This window comes from Pipistrellus hanaki, assembly GCF_964339955.1.
Source record: "Pipistrellus hanaki genome assembly, chromosome: 2".
Classification (NCBI taxonomy): Eukaryota; Metazoa; Chordata; class Mammalia; order Chiroptera; family Vespertilionidae; genus Pipistrellus; species Pipistrellus hanaki.
This window is the reverse complement of record NC_140504.1, coordinates 178,714,196-178,729,199: the sequence shown is the minus strand read 5'-3', so window position 1 is coordinate 178,729,199 and position 15,004 is coordinate 178,714,196. Positions and strand designations below refer to the sequence as shown.

The 15,004-nt window shown below is 54.3% G+C and overlaps 1 protein-coding gene across 5 annotated transcripts; it reads left to right on the top strand.

Annotated features, from left to right (window-relative positions):
- Positions 1-75: 75 nt before the first annotated feature.
- On the top strand, positions 76-8,621 carry NCDN (neurochondrin). 5 transcript variants are annotated; one of them, XM_084872012.1, is made up of 8 exons: positions 114-207; positions 497-564; positions 1,405-1,545; positions 2,643-3,614; positions 4,361-4,602; positions 5,149-5,373; positions 5,742-5,884; positions 7,119-8,621. In XM_084872012.1, exons 2-8 carry the CDS (start codon positions 532-534, stop codon positions 7,553-7,555), a joined length of 2,193 nt encoding a protein of 730 aa, XP_084728138.1. In that variant the 5' UTR covers positions 114-207; positions 497-531; the 3' UTR covers positions 7,556-8,621. The 5 variants fall into 5 exon arrangements, with proteins under 5 accessions (XP_084728139.1, XP_084728142.1, XP_084728138.1 ...); XM_084872015.1 differs by lacking the exon at positions 497-564 and adding an exon at positions 2,479-2,531 and having other exon boundaries at positions 137-207; XM_084872013.1 differs by lacking the exon at positions 497-564 and having other exon boundaries at positions 76-207.
- The last annotated feature ends 6,383 nt before the right edge of the window (positions 8,622-15,004 follow it).

Sequence of the window (15,004 nt, the reverse complement as noted above, 5' to 3'; positions counted from 1 at the left end):
CTGCCACGGCTTAGCGCCCCTCCGTGCTATTGGCCAGCGCCCGGAGTGAAGACGCCTCTGATTGGTCCAGAGCGCTGCGGGGGGGCCGGGGGCGGGGCTACAGCCGCCGGGAGCTGGGAGTGGACAGCGCGGCGTGAGCAGCAGCCCCAGGCTCCCGGAGCAGCGCGCTCGCTCGGAGAGGACTTCGCCGCTCGGGGCCGCAGCCTGGTGAGCTCAGCCCCCTCCGGGCCCTCCCCTGCATCCCAGCCGGGGCCCTCTCCGAGCCGGCGCGGATCGACGCCGACACACCCCGGAGACCCTATCGTGACTCCATCGCATCATAATCGCGACTTCATCGTGCCCTGTCGAGACTCCATTTTGTCACAGCTCTTTTCAATATATATAGCTTTTTCTCTTTTTTTTCTTTTTTTTTTTTTTTAATTTGCCCTCTCATCTTTGGGGGCTGTCCCTTGTGGTTTTGCCGTGATCTCCGTGACATCACCGCACCATCGTGAAGTGTGATCTCATCGCCGCCCTGTCGTGACTTCATCAATGTCGTGTTGTGACCTGGCTGCGGCCGGACAGGTGGTGACTGCCAGGAGCCCTCCTCCCCTTCTCATCCCCCCATCTCAGCAGCCCCTCTTCGATTATCCGGCTTTTGGATTCTCCGCTGTCCTGGGAGCTCCCCGGGACCCTTTCTTGCTTCTCCGGTCCCTGCCGGCATCCACGGCCGGTAGCGAGGCGGGGAGGGCGAGGAGAGGGAGAGCAAGGGGTTAATTCTGCTGGTGCTGCTGCTGCTGCTGCTGCTGCTGCTGCCCGAGGGAGGGAAAGGAGAGGAGGCAAGGAGCCTGCGGGGGCGACCGAGAGTCCTGGCTGGAGGGGTGGGGTCCCCAGAGGGGCCTCCAAGCCTTTGGTTTTCTGCACCCAGCATCCTCAGCTGAGGCTTGTGCTGCCTTTTTGGAAGAAGGGAGGGGAAAGGAAACGTAGGGTGCCCTTTTCCCCTCATGTCAGTCTGAGTACGGATAATCGAACTTCACTCTTCTGTGTCTCCATTCCTACCTGTCTGTCCTCACCTCTCCCTCCCTGTGTGCCTTAGCGGAGACAGATAAAACTAGGCTTCTGGTGCCAGGGGACAGCGGAGCTGTGGGGCCAGCTCCCTCCCGCTCCCAGGAGGTGGGTGAGGAGAGCTGTCCAACTGAGCAGCAGGATGCATGGTCCTTTCGTTCCCGCTCTCTGGAGGTGACCTTGGACCGGGGTCCCTTCATGCCTACAGATTTGAAGGTCCAGCCCCTTCCAGGGAGGTCACTCCTGAGGAGCCCATCCCTCCCACTGTGCTAATCCCTCCTTCCATCTTCCACTCCCGCCCCCGCCCCCGCCCCCGCCCCTCCTCTGCAGAGGGATGCTCAGTCCCTCTTGTGTTCACAGTTGGGCAAGACGGGCATCATGGCCTCGGATTGTGAGCCAGCTCTGAACCAGGCAGAGGGCCGAAACCCCACCCTGGAGCGCTACCTAGGAGCCCTCCGAGAGGCCAAGAATGACAGCGAGCAGTTTGCAGCCCTGCTGCTAGTAAGGAGCTAACCGAAAATTGGGAGGTGGGAAGGGCTGGGTGATTGGGCCCCCTAGGAATGGGGTCAGCAAGTCCCCAAGGATATAGAGGTGCTGGCAACCCTGGAGTCACCAAAGTAGACTCAAGATGCCTCTTTGGACTGAATAGAGGGGCCAAGGGGAGGGGGGGGGGGGAGATAATGCTTGTGGCCCTAGAAGCTTTGGAGGAGGCTGCCTAGGTCTGCTCTCTGGGGTGTCCCAGAGCAGATGGGAGCTGACTCATAGGGTGACAGCAGCAGGTAGTAACTAGTGCAGAGTACTTGAGTGCTGGGGATGGTGGTTCTGGAGGTGGGAAGAATAGCAGGACTGGAAGCGACTGGGAAGGGGTCCCAGGGGGGGATGGCCAGCATGGCGGTAGGGAGGCTGAGGATAAGGGAACTGGCTCTGGGCTTAACCCTGTTGGAGAAACCCAAGCTGGGGACAGCAGAGCAGAAGCTGCAGTGCTGGGAAGAGGGGGGTTGGTGTGTGGGGGGTGAAGGGAGGAGGGAGCGCAGCCCGCTGCTTGTTTGCCATGGCAACAAGGAGAAGGCTCTGGAGTCAAGGGCTGACACTGCAGCAGAGGAGGTGTTTAGGTGAAATGTAAGGGGAAATGTTTTGACAGGCAGAGTGGCGAGACACAGGAGCCATTTCCCCTGAGAATGTGGCGGGAATGGAGCCGAGACGTTGCTGGAGGGAGCAATCGGGAAGGGACTCTACATCCTTGGAGGATTTTAAATACTGAGCCCTAAGCCCCTTCCAACTCAGGTCGTAGGCATCTAGATTAGACATCAGGAAGAACGCCTGGCTGACCAGGTGACGAAATGGCAGAACAGTTAGTTGCGGAGGCCTGGACCTCCCTTCCACGGAGATAATCATAGATGAGGGGTCCTAGAAGTCACACCTATCTGTCTCCAGGGAGAAGGAAGGAGCTGGCTGAAATGATCTCTGGGAGGCTTCCTGATCCCGGAGTGAGTCCCGTTACCTAACCTAATCCTGCTAGCGTCAACCCCCCCAGGGTACCAAGGGGACAGTCTTTGCCACCTCTTTCATCCTGCTGATGGCACATACTCCCCCTTCAGGTGACCAAGGCAGTCAAAGCAGGTGACATCGATGCCAAAACTCGGCGGCGGATTTTTGATGCCGTGGGCTTCACCTTCCCCAATCGTCTCCTGACCACCAAGGAGGCGCCGGATGGCTGCCCCGACCATGTCCTCCGAGCCCTGGGTGTGGCCCTGCTGGCCTGCTTTTGCAGTGATCCCGAACTGGCCGCCCACCCCCAGGTCCTAAACAAAATCCCCATCCTTGGCACCTTCCTCACAGCTAGGGGGGACCCTGACGATGCTGCCCGCCGGTCCATGATCGATGACACCTACCAATGCCTGACGGCTGTGGCAGGTACACCCCGTGGGCCCCGGCACCTCATTGCCGGTGGCACTGTGTCTGCCCTGTGTCAGGCATACCTGGGGCACGGCTACGGCTTTGACCAAGCCCTGGCACTGCTGGTGGGGCTGCTGGCCGCTGCGGAGACACAGTGCTGGAAGGAGGCGGAGCCTGACCTGCTGGCGGTGTTGCGGGGCCTCAGTGAAGATTTCCAGAAAGCCGAAGATGCCAGCAAGTTTGAGCTCTGCCAACTGCTGCCTCTCTTTCTGCCCCCGACGACAACCGTGCCCTCTGAATGCCTCCGGGATCTGCAGGCCGGGCTGGCACGCATCCTCGGCAGCAAGCTGAGCTCCTGGCAGCGCAACCCAGCACTAAAGCTGGCAGCCCGTCTGGCGCACGCCTGTGGCTCCACTTGGATCCCGGCGGGCAGCTCCGGGAGCAAGTTCCTGGCCCTGCTGGTGAATCTAGCCTGCGTGGAGGTGCGGCTGGCACTGGAGGAGACAGGCTCAGAGGTAAAAGAGGATGTGGTGACTGCCTGCTATGCCCTCATGGAGTTGGGGATCCAGGAATGCACCCGCTGTGAGCAGTCACTGCTTAAGGAGCCACAGAAGGTGCAGCTTGTGAGCATCATGAAGGAGGCCATCGGGGCTGTCATCCACTACCTGCAGCAGGTGAGGGTGCAGTCACCCCCAGAGGGAACCCACCGGGGCGGGGGGGGGGGGGGGGGGGGGAGGGCCGCGGGAAAGAGGCATGGGGAAGGGGAAAGTAAAACTCCTGGCCCTCCGTGGGATGGGGAAACAGTGAAGTTGCTCTTACCGAGGGCTGATCCTGCAGCACCCTTGGATGCAGTGTGTGACCGAGCCTTCCTCTCTCTCCCTCCCTGTGCCTCCACACAAGCACCCTACCACACACCATATGTGCACTCACATCACAGTACACACATGCGCACATAACACAGTAACCTCCCACTCCCACCTCTCCCCCCAGTACACACACACACACACACACACACAATTGAAGCAGTCTGTTCTGCTCAGTCTGTAGCATTGTTTTACACACATGCACGTACAAACCTGAAACCCCATAGGGAAAAGGGGCAAGGCTGCCTGGTCCCTGCTCTCTGTGGAAGTTCAGCTAACTCCTCCCCGTTCAGAGCTGCTACAGAGGCAGGGTTTACTTAGCTCTGGACCTCCAAGATTCCTTCTAGCCCTGAGGTACTTCAGAGGTGTCAGGTCAAGGGAAATACTAGGTGAGTCCCAGCAAGGACAAGGACATGACATCTGTTATCCAGTTGGCTCAGCAGACATGCCTTGAGGGCCTAGACTATAATTCCCTTCTGGCTGTTACTCCAAAGCTGGCTGGCATGCCGTCCAGGCAGGGATCCTGCTCCATCTCAAGGGGGGTCCTGTGGCTACAGGTGGGGCCGGAGAAGCAGAAGGAGCCCTTTGTGTTTGCCTCGGTGCGGATCCTGGGTGCCTGGCTGGCCGAGGAGACCTCATCCCTGCGCAAGGAGGTCTGCCAACTGCTGCCCTTCCTCGTTCGCTATGCCAAGACCCTCTACGAGGAGGCTGAGGAAGCCAATGACCTCTCTCAGCAGGTGGCCAACCTGGCCATCTCCCCCACCACTCCAGGGCCCTCCTGGCCAGGGGATGCTCTCCGGTGAGTGTGCAGTTGCCCTCCTGTCCAGCCAGACTGTTTTAAAGAAAAGGGCAGCACATGGACTCCTCCTCTCCAGCCATCACTTCCTGCCTGGAGATTGAGTGCCTTGAGCATTGTTTCTGTTTGTCTGCGCAGGCTTGTTCCCACAGGACTCCTGGCCTGCCAAGTCTCACTTGTCAACCCCAGATTGCTCTATTAGGAGAGAACTCTTGCTTATTGAATATTATGCCAGGCATTTTTCTATACTCTTTACCCCCCCCCCCCCAAAAAAAAAAAATGATCTCATTACATCCACCGAGCAAATCTGTGACATCAGACCCATCTGCATCTTCAGGATGAGAAAAGTGAGACTCACTCACACCATGTGGCAGAGCCCCAGTGTGAGCTAGGCCTGTGCGTCTCCAAAGCTTGTACTTTTTCTGCGGTATCTGTGAAGACGTATCCTCCTCCCCTACCTCCATTTCTCTTAAGGGGGGGCGGGGGGGGTGCTCCCAAAAAGGGAATCTCTCCCCACTCCTCACACATCTGTCCCTGTCATATCCCCAGGCTCCTTCTGCCCGGCTGGTGCCACCTGACAGTTGAAGATGGGCCACGGGAGATCCTGATTAAGGAGGGGGCACCCTCGCTTCTGTGCAAGTATTTCCTGCAGCAGTGGGAACTCACATCCCCTGGCCATGACACCTCAGTGCTGCCCGACAGCGTGGAGATCGGCCTGCAGACCTGCTGCCACATCTTCCTCAACCTCGTGGTCACCGCACCGGGACTGATCAAGTGAGGCCGGGGAGGAGGTTGGAGGAGGCAACGGGGGTACTGCTCACACTCACCCAAACTTCCATCTACTTAGCTTCCCTGTGCCCATGTGTTCCTGTTAGTGGTGTGCGTTGGTCTCAGAATATACTGAGCCACACACACACAGTTATGTGGCATCTCTGGAATCCCTCTGGGCACATCTGCCCGTTCTAGTCATAACCCAGGTGCCATGAACGGAGCCCAAATGAACTCTCCACCCTGCTGCCTAATTTTTTGCCAAATCCTTGGCCTGGTGAAACCGAGACCCCAGGATCCCAAGTCTTCCCAGGGTTTGGTCTGACTCTTATCAACTCTCCCCCAACCCCCACTTTACTTCCCTTTCTTCCCAGGCGAGATGCCTGCTTCACATCTCTGATGAACACCCTGATGACGTCGCTGCCTGCACTAGTGCAGCAGCAGGGGAGGCTGCTTCTCGCCGCCAACGTGGCCACCCTGGGCCTCCTCATGGCCCGGCTCCTGAGCACCTCTCCAGGTAAGTCCCGGGACCCAGTCCTGATGGATGGAGGCAGACGGCTGGGTGGACCTGCCCGCCACTGGACATGCCACCATTCTCAGAAAAGGGTTTTACAGAATTTTCCAGTCAGAGGAACGTTCTATGATGCCTCCATCCCCAACCCCACCCTATCCTTCTTCGCAAAATGATAATATTCTCTTCTTTCTGAAGACTTTTAAGGCAAGGTCTAGGTGGGTGTAAGTACAGGCCTACTCAGAAATCCAGCAGCCCAAGGAATCGGAATCCAGTGTTTTCAAGGTGGAGCCACCCCCAAGCCTTGAGTCAGAAACCTGACTCCTCTCCATTGAGGTTTTTCTCTGCCTGGCACTTCACCTCCCTTGTGACAAGCTTCAGTGCTTGGTGCTCCTCTGCACATACCCTCTCCCCAACCCTGCTTTACTCTGGCTGTGTGCGGGGGGAGGGGCAGCCCCTACCAGCCCTTTGTGTCTCCCACTTTGGCCGTGGGTGTCTGCTTAGGTCCCTCTGTCTCTGCCTGTTCCCTGTGCCCCATCTGTCAGGTTGGAAGAGCTGAGCAGATGCCTGGAAACAGGGTGTACTGAGCCTGTACCCTCAGCTGCCTCTGTTCCCTATGAGAATCCCAAGGGGTACCCAGCGATAGGACAAGGAGCCCCCCTGCTCTCTAGCTCTGGACTCCCTCAGTCCCAGGCATCACCACCACAGGCCCTGAGCAGAGCCCCAGTGCTGGTTCACTCACAAATGCCACCAGGCTAGAATAACAGCCCCTGGGAGAGAGTCTGCAGTGCAGGGGTGACCCCCAGCCCAGCAGATAAACAAAGCTAGGTCACAAGCTCCCGGTCCCCTCTGGCGCCCTCTTCTGGCCTAAGAATCAAATTGGTGCAACTACCTCAGCCTATGGAGAAGCCCTAGGCCCAGCAGCGCTCCTGTCACTACTCAGGCTATAGGAAGGTCTGACCCTGAGGTGGAGTGCACCAAGATTATTCCATTTCATTCTCACAGCAGATACTTAAGACTATAGTACTCCTGTAGGTCCCATTTTACAAATGAAGAAACAAAAAACCCAGAAAAGTGAATCACTCGAAGTCACACAGTGAAATCAAAGGCGGGGCTTGAACCCAGGAAGGTTCACGCCAGGCTATGCTTCGCTCCTTGAGTGCCCACATAGAAAGGGAAAGTAAAAGCTGGCAAAGCAGCTGGCCCCTCTGGTTAATGCCCCCGCTCCCTTGCCTTCCAGCTCTCCAGGGAACACCAGCATCCAGAGGTTTCTTCGCGGCCGCCATCCTCTTTCTGTCCCAGTCCCACGTGGCACGGGCCACCCCTGGCTCAGACCAGGCAGTGCTGGCCCTGTCCCCTGACTATGAGGGCATCTGGGCCGACCTGCAGGAGCTCTGGTTCCTGGGCATGCAGGCCTTCACTGGCTGCGTGCCACTGCTGCCCTGGCTGGCCCCCGCTGCCCTGCGCTCCCGCTGGCCACAGGAGCTGCTCCAGCTGCTCGGCAGTGTCAGCCCCACCTCCGTCAAGCCTGAGATGGTTGCCGCCTATCAGGGTGTCCTGGTGGAGTTGGCACGGGCCAACCGGCTGTGCCGGGAGGCCATGAGGCTGCAGGCGGGTGAGGAGACAGCCAGCCACTACCGCATGGCTGCCCTGGAGCAATGCCTGTCAGAGCCATGAGGGGTTTCCACTGGGGTCAGACCTGGGGGTGGGCAGTGAGGGAAGGAGGGAGGAGGCCTCTTCCCTGAAGCCCCCAAACTGAATTCCCCTCCCCAAACTCCCCCCTCAAACACCCCAGCTTTCTGGCTTTTTCAAGGGCAAGGGCATGGTGCCCACCCTTCAAGTGTAAGGAACTGCGTCCCGCCCCCTGGGGCCTCTCAGGGGCAGGGGTTGTCTTGGAAACCAGCGCGGCTGTCCCCGTCAGGACGGGGAAGATTGGAGCAGCCCCCAGGAAGGGGGCACTAGCTGTCATTGTGCCCAATGTCTGGCTCCCCCGTAGGACGGAGGCCCCAGGGTGTGTCAGGGCTGGCAGGAGCTGGCTGCTTCAACCCATATGCCCTGCCGGCCAGGGTGTGGGCTCCTCTAAGCTGTGGTGCCCCTCTGGCCTCCCAGGTCCATATCCTTTAACTTGGCCATTTTATTCTTGCCCTTGGCCCTTTGGGCAGAGAGCAGGTTCAGGCCATTGACATTGCAGTTTTTCCTATCAACCTCAGTGACCCAGGGTCAGAAATGCCCCGTCTGTTTAAGGAAATCTGGGCAGACAGGCCTGGAGGGGGCAAACCTTCCACCTGAGCTTCCTTGAGGGGACTGAGAAGCCCTTGGGTCCTGGTCTCTAAGCTTTTGTGTCATGTTGCAGCAGAGTGATGATGAGGGTTGGGGGGGTATTTATTTTGCTTGTCCTTATCTGCTTGGACACCTGAGCATCTGATTTCTGTCCCGCTGGTGCCGTCCGGCCTGGCTGGGAGGGACACTTTCCCAGAAACTGCATGTTTCCCTAGTGATTGCACCCCATTGCCATCGTGGTGCCTGGCTTTAAATCCCACCCCGGCTTATGACTCCTTTCTGCAGAGAGACGCGACTGGCGGCTCCAGCAGGGACTACCATTCTTAAGAACCCAAGGGGACCCCAACACACACCTGATTCCTTGCTTCCCTCCTCCCCGCACCCCCCTATCCCCAGTGCGTTCTGTGATCGCCAAGTTCAAAGCTGTGCACATGTGGACACAATAAATGTTCATTGGTGACAAGATGGCTCCTGTGTGGTCTATCCTGCATCTTCTCTCTCTCAGATCCCAGCAGATCACAGCTTCCATTTGCTGAACACAAGCCCTACTAAGCATACTTCAACCCACCCAAGAATCCTATGAAGCAGGCATTGTCCTGATTTTACAGGAGAAGAAACTTAGGTAGATGATTTGCTCAAGATACAGTTACTAAGTGCCAGAGCCAGGACTTCATGCAGGCCATCTGACTTACCCCCCACCCACCTCATTGCTAGTGTAGGGTTGCAAACTCATGTTGATTCGACCAGCCTAGTGGGGGTCCTGGTGACCTTCTGTACAGATGAAATGCTGTCCCTCCATGTCAGCAGGTTGTTGCCAAGTGGCAATGCCACGTTCTCTAATTTTTTTTTTAATCCTTACCCAAGGATATTTTTTTCATTGATTTTTAGAGAGAGTAGATGGCGGGGGGAGAGAGTAACACTGGCGTGAGAGAGTCACATCAGTTGGTTGCCTCCTGAATGCACACTTCAGGCCCGGGATCAAACCTACATCTGAGGTACATGCCCTTGATTGGGAATCAAACCTGTAACCCTTCAGTCTGCCAGTTGACGCTCTAACCACTGAGTCAAGCTGGCCAGGGCCACATCCTCCGATTTTTAAAGAGATTTCAAAAATTCTAATTTTTATGTGGAACCTGACTTTCAAATGTTGATAATTTTTAAAATTCAATCACTACTACCCCAACAGACATCTGAGGCCAAATGTGGCTTTCAAGCAGGCCAAATGTCCACCTCTGTTCTATGCAAGTGAAAAGGGGAAGGGGCCGGAACCGGTTTGGCTCAGTGGATAGAGCGTCGGCCTGCGGACTGGAAGGTCATGGGTTTGATTCCGGTCAAGGGCATGTACCTTGGTTATGGGCACAAACCCAGTGAGGGCTGTGCAGGAGGCAGCTGGTCGATGTTTCTCTCTCATCGATGTTTCTAGCTCTATCCCTCTCCCTCTGTGTAAAAAATCAATAAAATATATATATTTTTTAGATGAAAAGAAAGAAAAGGGGAAGGGCCTGAGACTTCAGCAGGAGATGAGCAGACCGCCCACTGCCTCACCGGGCCTGAGCCAAAGCTTTCAGATTGGAGCCAGCCCAGCCCAGAGCCCACACTCCCTGCAGACTCTTCTCCATCTAGGCCCTCAAGTCGCATTCTCTAAGCATATCCTAGATGCCTCCTTATGGTTGGCTATGCATAGACAGAAAGGGATATTTATTTACTTACTGGATGTACAGAAAATCACATTCTTAGCATGGATTCCCTGAAGTCCCTGAAAAATATGAAAAGACAAGCCCTGCTCTCAAGCAGCTTAAAATCTAGAGGGGAAACAAACAGGGCAGCACACAGTTCCTAAAGGTATAGACAGTTGCCCATATGGGGGTTTGAACTGAAGTGTGGCTGGAGCTGGAGCGCCCCTCGGCCTGGCTGAATGAGTCCAGGAAAAGCATTTGCTCGGAGACCTGAGGATGAGGAGAGCTTGCCAGGTAGACAAGCCGAGAAACAGCAGGTAAGGCATATAAGCTTGGGAACTGCAAGTAGGTCATTAATGCTCTAGTGGAGAATGAGTGGGGAGTGTGGAAGACGAGTGGCCATGAACCAGATCTTAAGTCCTGCTGTGCTGTGCTAAGAAGCTTAGATGTGGGATCATGCAGAGACTGCAGACTTTTGAGCTCATTGAATGTGATTTAGTTTGCATTGAAGCAAGATGATTTGGGCTGTAAGGGACAACTGAAGCACCAAGCTTGAGAGGAGGTCGTAAGTCTGAACTAAGCCAGCTGCAGTGAGGATGAAGAAAATATAGGTAGGAGTTATTTATGAGGCATGGTGATTCATTGGAAGTGAAGATGGATGAAGAGCTAAAGATGACTTTCAGATTCCCAGATCTAGGCCACTGAATGGATAAGGCCGGTCACTGTTATGAGAAACACTGGGAAACAGGGTGGTGCAGAATATACACTCTAAATGTAAAGGGTGCCAAAACCGGTTTGGCTCAGTGGATAGAGCGTCAGCCTGCAGACTGAAAGGTCCCTGGTTCAATTCCGGTCAAGGCATGTACATTGATTGTGGGCACATCCCCGGTAGTGGGTGTGCAGGAGGCAGCTGGTCAATGTTTCTCTCTCATCGATGTTTCTCTATGAAAAAAAAAAAAATACAATAAAAAATATGTAAAAATAAAATAAATAAATGTAAAGGGTGCATTTGTGCTACTTGTGAAATATCCAGGGGGCAGTTGCTTTCTGAGCTCTGGAATTGAGACAGGTCTGGATGAGCAACAGATTTGTCAGTTGTTATAGAGGGTCCTTAAAGTCATGGGAGTGACTGAGATCATCTGGGGAACTTCAAAGAGAAGAGCCCCAAAGCAAGTGGCAACCACTCATGGTCCCTGCTCTCAAAGTACTGTCCCTCATGCACGGGGGATCCAAACGCTGAAGAAAGCCTCACAGTACAAGGCCGACTGAGTTCTGTCTGTACTTTAGTGAGGGACAGTCAGAGAATTCTGACCTCTGGAATAGGGAGGCTAACTAGGAGAGGCCAGGTAATTCAGCCTCCAGGGAAATAGGGAGACCCCAGCTGCAGTTGTGAGATCTAACCACAAGGTGGAGCCTAAGCATCTCCTTGTGCCAGATTTCCCCCATCCTGTCCTCAGCCAGGCCCAGCGCAGGAGGTTATCAAAGGATGGGAGGAGGGTGGCTGTGTCACAATAAAGGAGGCAGGCCTAAGTTGTTGTTGTTGTTTTTTTTACATAAAAGTCCAAATGCAAACTCACTTTTTGAAAAGAGAGGGAAAACTCTGAGCCTGGGGGAAGAGCAATATGCCAATGGGGGTGTATGTATGTTTGAACATATACACCTACATGTCAATATATGTCCTGTGTTCCCATGTGTTTCCCATGAGTGTCTCTGTGCATGTTGCATGTCCCATACATACTCAGGCCTCCACATGTGTGCATGTGTCCCAGAGAAACCAGAACAGTCCATGCCTGAGAGAATGAAGAGTCCCTTGGCCCTGAAAGAGAAGGGCAAAGAGTCTGTAGCCATAGGACCCTTACATTTTTAGAAGTCCCCCAAATCAGCAGCAGACCATGGACAGCATCCCTCTCTCCAGTAGTCCTAAGCAAAATCCCTTCTTTCTCAGATGACTTTCTCAATTATATCTGGGTTCTAGCTACCCAGGACCAGGCTTGCAGGGAAGCTTCCTATGGGAAGGCTCAATAGGCTCATTGATTGATTCACGTATCATTTATTTAATGTGCATTCACTGAGCACCTGCCATCATCAAACCCACGTTTTCTCTCTCCTTTCATCTTGTGAAATAGTTCATGAGGCAGGAAAGGAAAATTAGTTGCAGCTTCGAAAAGCCTGGAATGCTGGTTAGAATGTTGAAGCTTCTCCCTGAAGATGGGTCTTGGGAGCCCCAGCAGAGTCTTCAGTAGGAGGTTACATGGTCTAGTCACTGTTGTTGAATGAAATTGGAATTGGATGAGAAGACATGTGGATGAAGGCAGGAGACCAGTCAGCGGGTTTGTGATGGTCTAGGCTAGGGGTGTCGAACTTAATCAGAGAAGGGGGCAAAATCTAAAATCCAGCCTAAATCGCGGGCCGAATGGTTTACTGAACAGTCATAAACTGACAATGTCATAAACTGACAGCAGAGTGCAGTGATGACAGTGCGGTGCGGGCCACATTGCAAGGCCTGGCGGGCTGGATTTGGCCCGCGGGCCTTGTGTTTGACACATGTGGTCTAGGCAGTAGTTCACAGACTATACTATACCTGAATTTACCTTATATGGGGCTTATTAAAACACAGATTGCCACCCCCACCCCAAGATACTGATTCAGCATGTTTAGGGTGGGGTCCAAGAGTTGGCACCTCTAACACATTCCTACATGATGTAGGTGAATCTGGTCCGGGGACCACACTTAGAGAATTAGTGGTCTATAAGAAAGAGTGTAGCTTAAGGTGCAGGCAGACGGATGGAGAGATATGCTTAAGGGTAAGAAATGACAACATTCCATGAGGAGCAGCTTATAGGTGGGAGGAGGTCAGAGTCAGAGTCTGGGATGACTCTATTTTTAATTTGAAGGATGGTGGTGCCATTTATGGAACTACAGAACTCAGGAGGATAAGGAGGTAGGGGTTGCTGGTGGGGTGAAGGAGGTGTTAAGGTTCAGTTTGGGACTCGGCAAGTTTCAGAGGGTGGCAACAAGATGTCTGGGGGAAGTATCCTTCTGGCAACTGCGTCTAAGGGTCTGGATTTCTAGCGAGAGATACAGACTGGAGATAACAGAGCTGGGAGATAGCAGCAGAGGGGATGAACTGGCTCGTGAAGATTGTAGATAGGAAGAAAAGGCAGAAGCTGCAATTCTGAGGATGAATAACTGACACTAAGGATGAGGAAGGAAAGGGAGGAAATAGAAGACTGAGAAGTGGCCAGAAAAGAAGGGAAAATAAGGTAAAAAGGGGGGTGTCTTAGCTGCAGAGAAGTAGGGTGAGGAAACCCAAGGAGGCCACTGGACAGGCAGCCCATCCTGTCATTCTGGCCTCCCCAAGCCTGCTGGAGAAAGCAGGGGATCCCTCAGCTGGGCACAGGCATGACAGCCTTGCCTCCCTGGACTTCTCCCAAAGAGGTCTACAGACCTGCGTGCCATGCATCAACACACAATCACCTGACCTGAAGCCTGACTTCTGAGGTCCTTTGCTGAAGTTGAGGGTGGTCTCACCACAGACTCACACACCCACTTATATAGACACACATGCAACCATGCTCCTGACCTCTGATCTGTCCCGGGCACAAAGGCTGCAGAGCTGCCCAGTTCTGTTTCCTCCTCCACTCTAGCTGGTGGTGCCAACCTCTGGAAAGTTCTTAGTGGTGGCTCTTTAGCTGTTATTAGCCTCCTCGTGCCCCGCAGGCCCCTAGCCAGAGATGACCCAGACCTGAGCTCTGCACCTTCCATGTACCTCCTGGGACACCCCCTTCACGTCTCCTCCACCTACATGTCATGGGTTAATGGTGTCTCCTCTATTTCCCCTTCTCCTCTATCTCAAATTTTTTACCTTTATGTTCTGTCTCCCACAGCTAGTCCTCTCTGCCATCCCCTACTTTATTGTTGTTTTTGAAGTTGCAGAAACTGAGATCAGAGAGGTAGATGGATTTGCCCAGAATCACAGGTCAGTTGAAGTCAGGACTAAATTCTAGGCACCTGAGTATCAGACAACACAGAATAGGAATTCTGAGCACAGAGAGAGGCTAGAAGCGGACTGTCCGGACTCTGGCATTTAACTAGATGCTTGATCTTGGGCAAGTCAGTTCACCTCTCTGGGCCTCATTTTCCTCACCTGAGAAGGGGGGTGATAAGGCTTTCTATCTCACAGGGCTATTGTGAGGGTTAAATAGCTCAATATTCATTAAGTACTTAGCACAGAGTCTGGCACACTGTGTAATAAATGTTTGCTGGGACTATTTCTATTATACCCTGGTTTGAGCACCTTCTGGCTTAAAAAAAAATAATAATCTTCCTTCTTAATTCTTATTCCCCTTAGCATTCCTCTCATTTCCCTTTCTTTCATCTCTGTCCCTGTTTCTCTCTGGAGGGCAGGGTTGGGTTTTGGGGAAAAGAAAGATGGAGTGACCACAGAGACTGGAACATGTTTGAAAGCTACCCAGTGTTTGCCACGGTAACACAGCCTGTGCATGCTAGTGTAAGGATCACACACCGTCCACACAGTGTCAGTTACATACCCATTCACTCAACAAGGCCCACATTCAGCCAGCCTAGGCCCTCCTCAGATGGAGCTCATGCTCAACCCCAGTCCCAGGCAACTCCCTCAGTCTGGAGAGATCCTCTCCAGCTTACTCAGATGCCCGCCGGCTTGGCACTGGGAACGAACGACCAGCCCCAGGGAAGCCTCCTGGAGTAAGTGGGCACCCTCAGAGGCGCTTTGATCTGGAAACATTCAGAGAGACTGATGGCCCCTAAACACACACACACACACACACACACACACACGCCCACACACACACGCATACACGTGAGCCGGTGGCCTTGAGTCTACAGCTCACAACCTTCTTCCACATTCACAGTGAGGGGAGGCGGTTAGAGAAAAGACGGATACCCATTCTACAGACAAGGAAGCTGAGACCGAGGAACAGTGGTGCTTTGCTCAAAGGCAAAGAAGCAGTAAGGCCCCTCCGCCCCAGCCTTGAATCCATCCTCTGCCTCACAGCAGCGGGGGTGGCCCGCGGGGACTGGGTGCACCAGGCGCTCCTCACCCCGTGGGGTCGCGCCCAAGCCCCGCCTCCCGCAGAGCCTCCGCCGGGAGCGGGGAGAGCGCGGCCACCGCTTGTCTCTTTAATGCGCG

Bases quoted from the DNA above. Each gene is read 5' to 3' on its own strand.
- NCDN (XM_084872012.1), top strand. From the start codon at position 532: ATGTCGTGTTGTGACCTGGCTGCGGCCGGACAG. The intron at 3,615-4,360 runs GTGAGGGTGCAG...CTGTGGCTACAG, and splicing joins TCATCCACTACCTGCAGCAG to GTGGGGCCGGAGAAGCAGAA. The intron at 5,374-5,741 runs GTGAGGCCGGGG...CTTTCTTCCCAG, and splicing joins ACCGCACCGGGACTGATCAA to GCGAGATGCCTGCTTCACAT.